At 35.7% G+C, this 13,617-nt stretch overlaps 4 protein-coding genes across 12 annotated transcripts in view; 2 read left to right on the forward strand and 2 right to left on the reverse strand.

The window, feature by feature from the left end:
* The window catches only part of T48 (FU domain-containing protein T48), a 190,272-nt gene that overhangs the window by 35,042 nt on the left and 141,613 nt on the right, over positions 1–13,617 (forward strand). The window lies entirely within an intron of this gene.
* On the reverse strand, positions 3,194–4,852 carry LOC136409282 (uncharacterized). Its single transcript, XM_066390693.1, has one exon. The coding sequence runs from the start codon at positions 4,850–4,852 to the stop codon at positions 3,194–3,196; it is 1,659 nt and encodes a 552-aa protein (XP_066246790.1).
* The window catches only part of LOC136408802 (UPF0193 protein EVG1 homolog), a 107,845-nt gene continuing 99,713 nt past the window's right edge, over positions 5,486–13,617 (reverse strand). Inside the window, exons 2-5 of one of the 2 annotated variants that reach the window (XM_066389970.1) lie at positions 6,187–6,297; positions 5,922–6,130; positions 5,720–5,870; positions 5,486–5,671 (exon numbers count right to left, since the gene is read on the reverse strand). In XM_066389970.1, the coding sequence (XP_066246067.1) occupies positions 5,526–5,671; positions 5,720–5,870; positions 5,922–6,130; positions 6,187–6,277 (597 nt within the window). In that variant the 5' untranslated portion in view covers positions 6,278–6,297 and the 3' untranslated portion in view covers positions 5,486–5,525. Of the gene's footprint in view, positions 5,672–5,719; positions 5,871–5,921; positions 6,131–6,186; positions 6,435–13,617 lie in introns of those variants that run through there. The other variant, XM_066389969.1, reaches the window with a different exon arrangement.
* On the forward strand, positions 6,756–12,885 carry LOC136408883 (sorting nexin-8-like). Of its 8 annotated transcripts, XM_066390083.1 has the most exons (9): positions 7,653–7,935; positions 8,896–9,010; positions 9,311–9,409; positions 10,086–10,352; positions 10,406–10,676; positions 10,729–10,969; positions 11,023–11,258; positions 11,322–11,727; positions 11,907–12,885. In XM_066390083.1, the coding sequence occupies exons 3-9, from the start codon at positions 9,385–9,387 to the stop codon at positions 11,982–11,984; spliced, it is 1,524 nt and encodes a 507-aa protein (XP_066246180.1). In that variant the 5' UTR covers positions 7,653–7,935; positions 8,896–9,010; positions 9,311–9,384; the 3' UTR covers positions 11,985–12,885. The 8 variants fall into 8 exon arrangements, with proteins under 8 accessions (XP_066246186.1, XP_066246185.1, XP_066246180.1 ...); XM_066390089.1 differs by lacking the exons at positions 7,653–7,935; positions 9,311–9,409 and adding an exon at positions 6,756–6,774; XM_066390088.1 differs by lacking the exons at positions 7,653–7,935; positions 9,311–9,409 and adding an exon at positions 7,486–7,506.

The following is a 13,617-nucleotide window of genomic DNA, read 5'->3' on the forward strand; positions in this document are numbered from 1 at the left end:
GAAACGGCGAATTTTTTCTTAAAAAATATGCCATTTTACCCTTTCCCAAGGGCTCTTTAGATATGTGGTAGTACTTCGAGTAAAACGTCCCTTCATGTGTGCGATTTAATAATTGAAGTTCGGCCCAAAAATCCGGGGCCAAGTAAACCTTATTAAAGGCTTTCAACGACCAGATATTTTCCGCTACGTCTATGTAGGACATGTGCTTCTTCGGCGCTTTGATGGTTTTGAGCATTTTCATCCAGTCCTGTTCTCCAGATACTATCAAACCACTCTTCGCTAAGTCATCTAATGTATCGATCTCTCTTTCAAACTTGGGGGTCGTTAGGGCGGTTATAGCGGCTCCCTGGAAGGCCGATTCGAAGACTATAGAAAAAATGTATGCGCAAATTAAAAGAATTTTCTTTCCGTCCCAAAAGTGAAGATTTTCAAGCGACTCTGTTTCCATCAAGACAAAGACTATTTTGAGGCATATCATGAGAGCCCACACGTATGAGTCAAAAAAGTGGACTAAGCTGAACATCATGGACCATTGCTTTGCTTTGGGCACGATGCCCACGATAAAAGACTCCTTAATGGGGTATGAGGAGTACATGATGAATTCCTCGATGAGCCAGTGGGTCCCAAGAGAAATGTCCAGCAGGTCATTAATTATTGCATCTCTGGAGTTTCTGTAAAGCATTTTGGCGCCTCCCTCAATTTTTGGATCCTCAAAATTGGCATTTAGGTACTTTAAAAAGCAATTGAGCATATTGCACAGGAAGCCTTTGGTGCATTTTTTGTCTCGGTACTCTCCTTCTGAAGGGGATGATATTAATACATTGATTTTGATTTTGTAGCCTTTCAAATCCTTAAGTTTGTCCGGGAATATTTGCACAGTTTCGGTGTTTTTAAGCTGCGTTAACATATCTTCAAAAGGGTCGTACGAATATGCCTCTTCCAAGTTGCTCTCAAACAGAATAATGAAGTCCAAGACTTTCAAAGAGTTCCACAACGTTCTCACCGAGTGACTAATGGAGGTCTCAGTGATATTTGCATATCGGTCAAAAACCAAAAATTTGATTTTCACATAGCTGAACCAGACCTCCGGCCGCCGGAAAAATTCTTCAGCGACCACCAACAGATCTTCAAAACGTTCAACAAAAATCAAAGCGTACTCGATTTTACAGCACTTCTGGCAGCTTTGCTCCATCTGCCCATTGAACACTTCTACAGGATGTCCGTGAGACAACTCTGAAGGCCTGTTTAAGGCAAGAAAGTCAACCGCATCGGAGAAGTGAGTATTTATCAAAGCAACTGAATTTCTGTAGTTCAAGATTGTGAGGTTTTTAGTTAGGAAACAGCTCTTCGTTGCGCTGGTCTGAGGTATTGGAGGAATTTTAGAGTCAGCTACTAGCGGATTTAAAAATATGAGAATGGTCGCGAAGTACATTTCGCCGATTTGTGATTGAATTGAGATCTTATCGGACTTGAAGCTTGTGAGAATTGATGTGTTTATAATGCTTTGAAATTATGAATTATGCATGAAATTGTGGATGGAGCGGTACTATTAGGGCATAACGAGCTGGGATTCGATGGGCGGTGCAACTTATACAGGGTGTTTCAAGGATAAGTCTGCCAACTCCTTGCTGTAGGTTCCTGTGACCTAAACGAGAAAAAAGTTCGTACGAACACGGATCCGTTTGCGCTTTTTGTCTAAAATACAGAGCGACAAAAAATGATTGTTTTTTTAGTTTTTTCCTGATAAGTTCGTTTCGGCATTAAATTGTTTTATGAAAACTGAGAAGCGTAAAATGGGGGGGGGGGGGGAGATACATTTTTTAAAGGGAAAAACAATGTTTTCAATTTCACCAGTGGCGTTCCTATTGATGGCACCTTGAACATTTTATGGAAAAAATATGATATGCCACCGCTTAAAAAAAAATAAAGATCATTTTCTGAGCGTTTCATATTTCTATGAAAAAATTCTTGAATGATTCTTGAATGTTCTTCATAAAGATAACCGTTTTCATGGACTAACTAATATTAAAACTACAAGACTAAATTAGGTACATTACGTTACTTTTATTTAATTAAATAAGGTGTTGAAAATGCCCTCCACCTGCAGGAATTTATGCTTCAGCCTTTTTCGCACACTATCACGCACTATTTGAAAATTTCCTGGTGTATTTTTTTTATAAGTTAAAAAGTAAATTATGCGATTTGAGTTGCTGGTTATTGCGCTTTATTTTTTTGCATGAAAACGATTAGTATTATAAAAAATATTCACACGATCTTTTTTTCTCAGAAATATGAAGCATTCAGAAAGTTTTTTTTTTACCAGTGGCGTATCATATTTCTCTTCAAAATGTTCAGAATGGAGACGCCACTGGTGAAATTAAAACATTGTTTTTTTTCTTAAAAGATGAGTCTCTACATTTAATTCGTACTCCCCAAATCTCATAAAGTATTCAATGCATGAATGGATTTCTTAAAAAAAACGAAAAAAATAATAATTTTTAATGATGACCCTGTATTTCAGAGAAGAAGCGAAAACGGGTCTATCTTCGTATGAACTTTTTTTCTTATTTCTGTCGCAGGGGTCTAAAGTAAGCAGTCGGCAGACTTATTTTGAAAAACCCTGTAGGTAACGAAAACCATCATAAATCAGAACGGGTTCAATTAAGAAATGATTTACTCAGCTAGGACTCGAATAAAATCAAAATGATGAAGATCAAGAATAAAAATGCACCTAAAGAAAATGAGGTCACTAAAGGGATAAAAAATCAAACATCCAGGATACTTAACGCACAGTATAGTGTTATTTTGCGACATGAGTCTAGGGATTTCACTCCAATGCATGCGCTTAGGTGGTATTTTTCAACTGGCATTATGTGGCAGGAACTTTTGATAAAAATTCCTTTGAAGCTATGTTACAAACTTCCTTGCTACTCGATCCTGAGGAAGGAAAAAAATGAATTCCTTGAACGAATGAATCTGTATTTTTAGTGAGCACTGCAAAACACCTAAACCACTTTCGGAAGTCACGACTATTTGAAAAAAAAACATTTCAGAAAAGAGCGAAATCCACCGCATTGAAATCTCTATGCCTTATATTAAAAAAAACATCCAGTATATGTTTATTATTTTAATTCTATTCTAGAACAAAAACATTATTACCTAGTGCCTACTCTAAGTATTATAGTTATACACTCTAATTAGTCATCTCATGTGTTTTTATCCGCTTAGCGCGATTCCACATTATTTCAAACGCAAGCACCAAACAAGTCAACCCTAATCCTACACCGTAGGGCCAAAATGCCATATACAAGTTCTCCAACGTCAGTTTTTTAACAATATGATCGTTCGAATAAATATAGTTCCTCTTGCCAAATTCGTGGTGCAATCCATGATCGTTCATCAGCACCAAAACCTTATTCAACCCTCGACGAAATGGCGAATTCTTCCTCAATAGATAGATTATTTTGCCCCTTCCCAAGGGCTCTTTGATTATGTGATAGTACTTTGAGTAAAAGGTGCCATCCCCTGTGCAATTCAGCATCTGACTCTCAGCCCAATAATCCGTTGACAAATAGGCCTTATCAAAAGCTTTCATAGACCAAAGGTTCAGACCTTCGTCGATGTACGACATGTAGTTTAATTGCACTTTGTGGTGAATTACACTGCTCCAGTCGTCTTCTCCGTACACTGTTAAGTTGCTTTTCACTAAATCATCAACTGAATCAATTTCTTTTTTGAATCTAGGGGTGGTTAGTGCAGTTATAACGGCTCCTTGAAAGACCGTCTCAAATATTATTGAGAAAATGTAACTGCAAACCGACACAGTTTTAATGCTGATTTTCGTCATGGGTTCATTCCCACTTTCCAAAAATGCGAATATAATTTTAAAGCCTACTAGGAGAGTCCACACATAGGAGTCAAAGAAGTGAAATAAGCTGATCATTATAGGCCACTGTTTGGCTTTGGGAACTATGCCTACTACCAAGGATTCTTGAATGGAATAGGAGGAGTACATGAGGAAGTCTTCAACAAGCCAATAAGTTCCAAGAGAGACATCCAGCTCTCCCTTAATAAGCGCCTCCCTGGAGTTTTTGTAATACAACTTAATGCCTCCATCAATTTTAGTTTCTTCGAAAGTGGCGTTTAAGAATTTTAAAAAGCAGTTGAGGACGTTGCACACAACCCCTTGAGTGCATTTGTTATTCCAATATTTTCCCTCCGACGGGGTGGAAATTATAACATTTATTTTGATTTTGTAACCTTTTAAATCTTTCGATTTCTCAGGAAACAGGGGCACAGTTTCATTGCCTTTGAGCTGCTCTAGTTTATCCTCAAATGGATTGTAGGAATAAGCCTCTTCAAAGTTTCTCACGAAGACTATAATAAAGTCCAAAATTCTACCGTACCTCCACAGCATTCTTACCAAACGATTGATGGCCTGCAAGGAGACGACTTCACGATCGAAAACCAAAAATTTAATTTTTGTATGGCTGAACCAGACCTGTGGTTGGTTGAAAAATGTCGCAGCGGTCAGCCTGAGGTCTCCAAAGTGTTCTACGAAAATGAGGGCGTGTTCGATTTTAGTGCATTTTCGGCAATTCCCCTTCATTGGCCCGTTAAATATTTCTACAGGGGTTCCTTGCGACAAAACTGTAGGTTTGTTTAGGGCCAAAAAGTCAACTGCGTCTGAGAATTGCGTGTTCATGAAAGCGATGGAATTTCTGTGGCTCTCCATGGAGAGGTTGTGAGTTAAGAAGTAGCTGTTTGTTGAGGCTTGAAGTGGTATGGGCAAGAGTTTTGAAGAGGTCAGAGATATCGTTAGAAGCAGCGTGATGAGATTGTAAAAGTGCATTTTGCTGTTTTGAGCTTGAGACTGCACTAGGAGTGCCTTTGTGAGGGGTTATTGATGTCTTTATAATGCGTTTGTGATTGCTCTGGTTGCAACATAATTCTGATTTCCGGCAGTAATTTTCGTGGCATTTTTTGTAATATTTCCATCATATGTCAACTCAAAGTTTGATATCTATTAGCATTGCTCGTGGATTCATTAGAGACGGCTTTGTAACGATTCTAATTGTCTATTATTCGTCTTGCTTACATATACCACGAGAACCGCTATAGAGGCGAAACGATAGGCTGATAGGAAACTTCTTCAGTTTGCGATTTTCTTGACGATTGTCAACAATTGTCCTGACAATCACATTAAAATGCAGATTAATTATTTTCACCCGTTACTCTTAATAGAAACACTTAGAAACCGCAGTGAGCACAAAACTAAGGTAAATGAGTATTGCTTCCATTAATGATTTCTTGACAATTGGTGAATGCAAAATATTTCTTTACATTTATAGCAAATATTCACGTTACTCGCTCCTCTTAGCAACTAAGCAACTAATTTCTTTTAATTACTACTTTTCTCGACAATCTGCGGTAAATAAAGGTTTGAGTTTGTCGCTAAAAAATTCTGGAGGTGCACAGGTGTGGGAGTGTTAATTTTCCATGGAATTATTAAAGCTGTATAAGCTCTATTTTCCATTTGCTGTTTTGAGCCTCTTCATTTCTATAACTTTGTTTTGAATCTGCTGTTCAATGATGACTCGATATTTATCCCCTTGCCCCAATTCTTCCATTTCTTTCAACCACTGCTCTCTCTCTTTGATATCCTGAACCACTAAAACAGAACTGATATTTATCTGAAAACACGTTTTGTAAGCCTTACGTTGATCAAATTTATTAGGGTCAACTTTGACCTCTTCACTTTCAATTTTTCTTATAATCTTCTCTTTGGTGACCAAAATATCTTTATTATACGCCATCTTATTGGCCAGTTTTTCCTTTTCTCGTTCTCTGTCCACAACGGGGCAGGTTGCCTAAAACATCACGTTTATTTGATTATTTTCAATGCCGAATTTTCATCATACTCTGAATGGTTCTCTTTCATAAGCCCCAGATGAAACAATATCATCCCTCGAGCGCTTCTTTGAAGATCCAGGTCTAATGGTCACCTCCAAAATCTTCGATCTACGATTTCTCGACCAACTACCAAGGGTCGGAAGCGGCTCTCCATTTCTCAGAAAATAGTTGACTTTTTTTCTTTGCATCATTGAGAGTTTACTTTCCTCCATTAAAACTATAATTTGTTTCTTGAATATGTTTTAAAAATGTATTAATGGAATATTCACGGACCTTTGAGGAACTGGTGAGTTTCCGGACTGTAGGTCGCCTTGGCCGGATGCAAGATCCCTCCTTGGTGGATGTTTCTGCTGGGCCATTCCATTATTATTATTTCAAATATCGCAAAAATTGATGAAAACAGAGATACAGTGCGAACCTATCCACAAGCAGTTTATTATTGCTTTGTCAATATACGAATCCATGACAACTCACCATTAAGGAATGGTTATTTGCGGAAGTGTTCCTAAGGGCAACCCTTTGATTTTGGGGGGACTTGGGGATGGGGAAGGCAAAAAACAGGCCACTTGTTGATGCAGCCTTTATAATAAGTAATTGATTTGTATTCAGCTTATCCAGCAGAGCTAGCAAACCATATAGCAAAGAAATTACTACGGGTAAAAAAACATGCATTCAATCTGTTTGATTTTATTAGATAATTTCAGCCTAAAGTGACGCGCTTCCGCTTTACTTAACGATTGTTCGTACATAGTGCTGTGATCCAAGAATTAAGCAAGAAATGGGGAGTTTTAACTCAGTGTATCACCTTCTTGTGTTAGTGATTTTTGGTGATCTTGTCTCTGGGTGCATCAATCTTCAAAGGTATGTTCTTTTTACTTTTTTCGTTTTATTAATAAACATTTAAATTTCAGGCAAATTTTCCAATTACCTCCCCACGTTGCGGCTCTAATATTAGCCAGAGGGGGTTCCAAAGGCATTCCTTTAAAAAATCTTCAAAAAGTAGGGCAGGAAGCCCTTTTAAGTCGATCATTGCGAGAAGTGAGAAAGGCGGGTTTTGATTCAATTTGGGTGTCCACTGACCACCATTTAATCGCAGAAGAAGCGGCCAAATGTATGCAAATTTTAAGTGTTTTCCTTATTACATACTCATAGCAAGATTTTAGTTGATAACGTGAATATTCACTGGCGGCACCCAAGATCTGCTACAGATGAGGCTTCATCTCTTTCGGCGACCCAGGAGTTTTTATCAAAACATCCCTATGTGGATATAGTGGGGCTTCTTCAATGCACTTCACCATTCTTGAAGAAGGAGTACCTTATTAAAGTTAAAAAACTACTTAAAGAGAAATTTGAGTGTGTGTTTTCAGTATCTAGGTATGATTTAAAAACAATACATAATTGGAGCATTATTTTTATATGAGTTAGGTCCTTTAAACTCTTATGGAGACAGGAAAACAATAGAATCTTTCCTGTGAATTTTGACCTGAAAAGTCGACCTAGAAGACAAGATTTAGGGACACAGTTTAGTGAGAATGGTATGTTTTATTTTGCCAGTCGGAGAATGGTGATTAAAGACCAGTTGCAAAGTGAAAGGTAATAATTTTTTACATGATTTATTTAAATGACAATTATAGATATTCTTGTTAAGTACTTTTAATTTTACTCCTACCTTTTTCAAGACAAATAGCATATATTCTGTCAAGAAGACAATTCTGTCATCCTTTTTTCTTGTTTTTTTTTGAGGTTATGTAATTTCATAGGTTCGCAATGTTTATTATTTTTGAAATTGTTTAAAATGCAGGGAATTTCTAATATTGTTTACCGTGATCGAAAGTATTTGCCTTGGGGGGACGTTCGTACGTGTAATTCGAGATGAAACGCCTACATTTATGGTACTCGTCACCTTATCTTTCTGTTAAAATTTATCGGTAAAATCCCATCCAACAGTAGTAGTTCAGTTTCGTTCTTGTAATTATTGTTTATAATAATTACCCAAGATGATGTAAGCGGAGTTTGATTACTGTAAGTATTTCCAGTTATATGAGAACAGAGAATGTCTTGTTTTTCTATGTAAATGTGTCCTCATTTTCTCTCAAATGTTTTAAATTGCAATAATTCTGTATTTAGTTTATATTGTAGTGTATTAAATTGAGTGATCTGGTAACAGTCTTCTATTGTGACCCGACGCCTATTGTGGATCTTTCAATGTAAGGCACCACCTATGTCTTATTGGTTGTTTATTAGAATGTTGACATTCAATACAAAACTCACTACCTCTCTTATTTATCAGACAGATCAAACTCTTGTCTGGCAATTCTTAGATTCACTCAGAATGTGTTTTTTTGAAATCCTCTTCCTCAGATAAGCTTTTATTCTAATTTCACAAACACAGTTCTGCAGAGGGATCATTTAGATTTCCAATTATGGTCCAAATAATACAGTTTCAATATGTCTCTCATAAGGAAAAAAAATTATTTTGTAACATTGGCATATTGAGGTCATTTTTGTGGTGTACTTGGATTCCCTTTAAAATGGTACCTTAAAAATATTATAATTTCTTCAATAAGTACTTCTAATAATATTTGAGTCTAAACAAGCATAAAAGATTATTTTGATGTTTGTGTAAAGATTTGTAAGAACATATAAATTAAATATTATAGTGTAGTGATAGGATGCTACTAGTAGGTTTAAACAAGTGTGACATCATTAACAAGAAAAGATTAGATTAGTTTAGGTTATTGCAAATAGTAATTTAGTACCTACCTACCTACTAGAGGCATGATTACAGATATTTAAAACTGACCCTTAATTTTTTTTTATCATCTTCCTCTTTAAGAGGTTCTCGCAGAAGTAAAATTGTCTTTCTTCAATGTAAAATAACTGAGTAAAGTTTTTTAAAAATTTATTTTAATATTTATTACTACTATAAATTTAAATCAAGTCCTGCCCATACTTATGATCTTAATAAACTTTTCATTACAGTTGTGCCATAATTGAAATTCCTCCCTACATAGATATGGAAATTGATGACCCGGTAGATTTACTTATTGCAAATATGATAGAACAATTGCAATTATGACCACAGACTTAAGTTCAGGTAAGTAAAAATTAATTATTTATCTATCTAATCATTATAATTTCTATAATTGATTATTACAAGCTAAACAGCCTTTCTAACTAAGAAATGTTTCTTAGCTCTCAGTCTTATTTTTTTCTCATGTTTAATGTAGATAATATTTATCAGCGATTTAACATTCCAGTTATTTTTAGAATTCTGATTTGGCATGCACAGAATGATTAATCAGATTTAATGCTTCACATCCCCACAAGTTTTCATTGGTTTTAGCATTAATTATATTTCTGTTATAGTTGTTTAGTATGAGTCTGTATTTTTTAGGAAATATCTCTGCATAGGAAAATATGTGTCAAGTCAAGTGATTCAAGTGTATTTGTAATTTAACTTTATGAGTTATGTTTACCCGATGTTTAGCTGTAGGTATGCATTTTTTCATTTTGTGTTGCTTTAAAAATTGGCTGGCCTTAAGTAACTGAAATCGGTAGCTATAAATTCAAGTAATAACAACATCTCAATTCTCAAATCCCAAATATTCATTAATGAGGACAACCAAGATCGCAGATTGAGGACAACAAAAATACCTGATTTTTTATGAGATGGACTGAGGCGTTCACTCTTCATTTAGTCTTCTTCAAACCACACATATTAGGAAAGGATTCTCTTAACAATATCATTTAAAAACGTTCTCCAAGTGCTGCGTTTATCACAAACCAACTGTGTTCTGCATAGTAGGTTTTGATTCTACAGTTTGTGGTAAACGCAGCCATTCGGAACATTTTCTGACGGTATTATTAAAAGAATTTTGCCTTAATGTGGAAGATAACCCTGAAAAAGAGTAACTAAATAGTGGAAACGTTTTTCTAAGGAATAAGGTACTGTTATTGTCTTAACCTGCGATCTTAGATTCCATTAGTAAGATAAGGTCGCAAAATGCTCATTTAATTTTATTGCCATGAAAAAAATCCTTTTTGAGTTTAGTATTCCGCTTAACATATCATTTCTTTTGCCAAACTATCTCTACCGTAGTATGATGACCGTAATGCATGATTACTTTGATTTTTTAACCTGTTGTGCTATGTTATACCTTTTCTCCTAGCTGCGATACCTGTGCTATACAGGGATCTCTACGAAACCTGCTCAAATAATGACGAACCAATTCACAAAGACATTTACCAGGCCCTGCTATCTCAATGCAATTTAGATGCAGCTCAACTCAAGATAATTTGGGACTTGGTGGGCCCCAGCAAATGCCCTCAAGGAATTGTTAATCGGACCAATTTTTACAAAACTTTAGCCCTGGTTGCGTGGGCACACCAGGGGAAAACCATATCAGAAAAATTGTTTGATACCTTTACTGGAGAGGGTAATTTTTGGTAAAACATTGCAGATTTGAAATTTATTTAAGTGGAATTTTAGAGTATCCTAGTCCACAAATTGGGAATTTAGCTGTTATAACGAATTTAAAGCAAAAGCTTTTTGTCCAGGAGTTACCTTCAATTAGTCGCAGTTACCATAAATTAATCGAAATCGATTGTGTTAGTGTCCAATTAGTGCCTGAAAAGAAGGGCCTATTCTTGAAATACTCGGAGTACTTAGTGACATCCAAAAGATTTGCGTGCAAAGTAACCAGGCGTTATAATGATTTTGTGGCTTTGCATGAGCTTCTACTCAATAGATTCCCTTATAGGTTTGTCTCTTATATGCTCAAAAATTTTATAATAAAAATGAATCTTAAACAGATTAATTCCAAGTCTACCTCCCAAAAAAATTATTATAAACGACACTCAATTCCTTGAGGAGCGTACTCGAGGGTTGCAAAGGTGGCTTACTTTAGTTTGCCGACACCCAGTGATATATCGGGATGGCATAATAACATTTTTCTTGTCCGATGAAGGGTCTGATGTGCAGCATCGCATTCGAAACGCATTCAGAAAAGCTCCTGATGAATTTATGACCTCTGATGTAGCAGCCACAGCTAAGGTTAGTCGATTAATCTTCGGCTAATATTTAAAGATTTTATAATGATTGTTTAGGAGTTGTTACCTGCCGATAACGGACAAATCGCCATAAGCAGAGATAATATTAGGTCTCTAGTTAATATCGTCGTGAGGCTGAAGCAGGATGTTGAATCGCTGGTAGAACAGTCTCATGCCTCCTCTCGGGACATTGAAGATATATCCGCTCAACTGCAAAATATCGGTTCAATGAATAGTCAACAGTTTATGGAAAATTGGGACAGCGTCCAGAAGAATTTTGCTGGAATGTCACGGTTTGTTTAAACCTCTAGCTAAATTATTACTTCAATGATTGTAAACTTTTTATTTTATTATAGAGAACTTCATGGGATTTCCAAAACAAACCTAATTCGCGCCGACTACGAAAAGCGAACCGTTTGCGAGAAACTCGCATTGCTTTACGACATTTTAGTGGCGCATAAGGAGCTCTGCGAACGTTTGGAAAAGGGCCTGGCTAATGACCACCAAGTGGCCCTGTCAAAAATGCTCGCCCTTAAGAAAAAGAAACTACAAGGGGCTATTAGAGGCATCGACGCGGAGAGTGTAGAGCAATTGGAGGCTAAAATGCTGGCGCAAGAAAACATCATTTCCAGCATTGATCTTAGAACGGATTTTAGTCTCTATTGCGTGCATTTGGAAACGCAGTTGGTCTTTGCTTATTTGGGAACTTTACCGTCGATTCTTGCCTGTCTTGTGGATTTGAGGACAAAGACGCATTTTGAGGTAAGTCTTGGTCTTTTAGAAGAGCACTGTCAGAATTATTGAAAAAAAGTAATTTAATTATCAACAGCTCTATTTGGCGGCGATATGTAGAATTGAAAGCTCAAAGAATTTTTTTTTTGTATGAAACTTAGGACAATCATTTAAAATTAATAAGAATTTTGTTTATGGTTATTTTATAGCTCCTGGATCTTTGGAGGAACTTGCAATCTCAATATTGTACTTCCAGTAGTACTAATGGTGTTGGTAAGGGTACATAACATTTTAGGTTTTGTTAAGATTACAATATTATGTGTAATTATCAAGAACTCCTTAATAATCGAAAAATCAGACAACCTGCCAATTAAGCGTATTGACTATAGAGCTTGCAAAATGTAGAAATAGCATTGGCATTTTTGCTGGTTGCCAGAGAAAGTTTATGATGCCTTATCCGTGTTTTCAACTCCCAAAAATGTTACGAAATTTCCTATCATTTTTTATTGGGCATCGGGCCTTTAGAGGTTTAGTGTGTTCCTATAACTTACAAAAGTATAGAGTGGTCAATTTTAAATGTAAAAGTTTGAAACATTTTTTTTGTACGTATTTGTTTTTTGAGGTATTTCTAAATTTTCAACTCGTACAACGTGTCTATACTACTGCTCCGTCACTTTTCCTTGTTCTCCTGCGGGAGTTTATTCCTCCTTATTGCGCAATTTCCAACTTTAAAAAGTGACTCTGCTTTTCATTTGATTCATTTTCGCAGTTTTTGAATCCTGGTAAACTATTGGCTTATTCTTGATCCATCTGGCTCGGCCTGCGTTTGTACCGTTTTATTTTGAAAATATTTATGGTGCATAGTAATAGAAGTCGGCAAGTAATTATGCCGAAATACGATAAGCCACATCTCATTCTACATTGACAAGCTGTATATTCGATTTAATCAGTTCTCTATTGAGAAGCATAATTTTTTTTGAGGTTTGTATTTCTGTATAGTTTCTAAACCCTCTAAATTATTTTGATGTAAATACTGACTACAGTAGGTAAAAGCCTAAAATGTAGTATATTTTTATACAGGTTACTAATTTATATATAGTTCTTATAGAGTTTTAAGACCAAGTTTATACTTTTTATTACCTATGCATAGTTTACTTTTGTTGGGAATATATATATTATTTAATGGGTTGTTAAAATTATTATTTCCTAAGAATTGAAATTATGGACTCAGTTGAACCTTAAAACTGTTATTATCGTAAGAAGAAATACGTGAATCAGTCGGTAAATCACAATAATATTTACAAAAGGCCGTGAAGGATGACTCATGCTGTTGTTTTTTAACAATAAATACAAAAAAAATTGAAAGTACCATACGCGAAAGCTGCATATAAATAGTATACATAAGGGTCATGGGTACAACAGGAACTGTACTTACGTTTATTTATGACAAAATCCTCTGAATGTTCCAGAAAGAAATAATTAATTAGCGAGTTTTGCATTGTAATAAGCATTGAAATTTACCATAAATGAACGTATTAACATGTTATTTAATCAATCGCTTTCCGTTCACGGGTGTCCAGCACCTTAGACAAATGGACCTTCAAAGCAAACGCTATGTAGATATGCAGGATTAATCGATATTTTTGATTATGTTGAAAAGCTGAAGAATACATATTCAGAAGAATTTATTCACACCTAAAACTCTCAATGTATATGTATATAAATTATGAACTTAATGTATAAGTATATAATACCATTCTCGAAGAACCTTAAACTTCCCTTTCGATCAAGTTCTCTTTGCAACAGGAAATATATTTTTTCTTCTGTCGAGGTATTTTTGATATGAATGGGGTTTACATAATGAAACTGCTGCCTTGAAATCGCAATTACTTTTCCATTTTACTAAATCTGGAAACGTCG

Source organism: Euwallacea similis, chromosome 5 (genome assembly GCF_039881205.1).
Source record: "Euwallacea similis isolate ESF13 chromosome 5, ESF131.1, whole genome shotgun sequence".
In the NCBI taxonomy this organism is placed as follows: Eukaryota; Metazoa; Arthropoda; class Insecta; order Coleoptera; family Curculionidae; genus Euwallacea; species Euwallacea similis.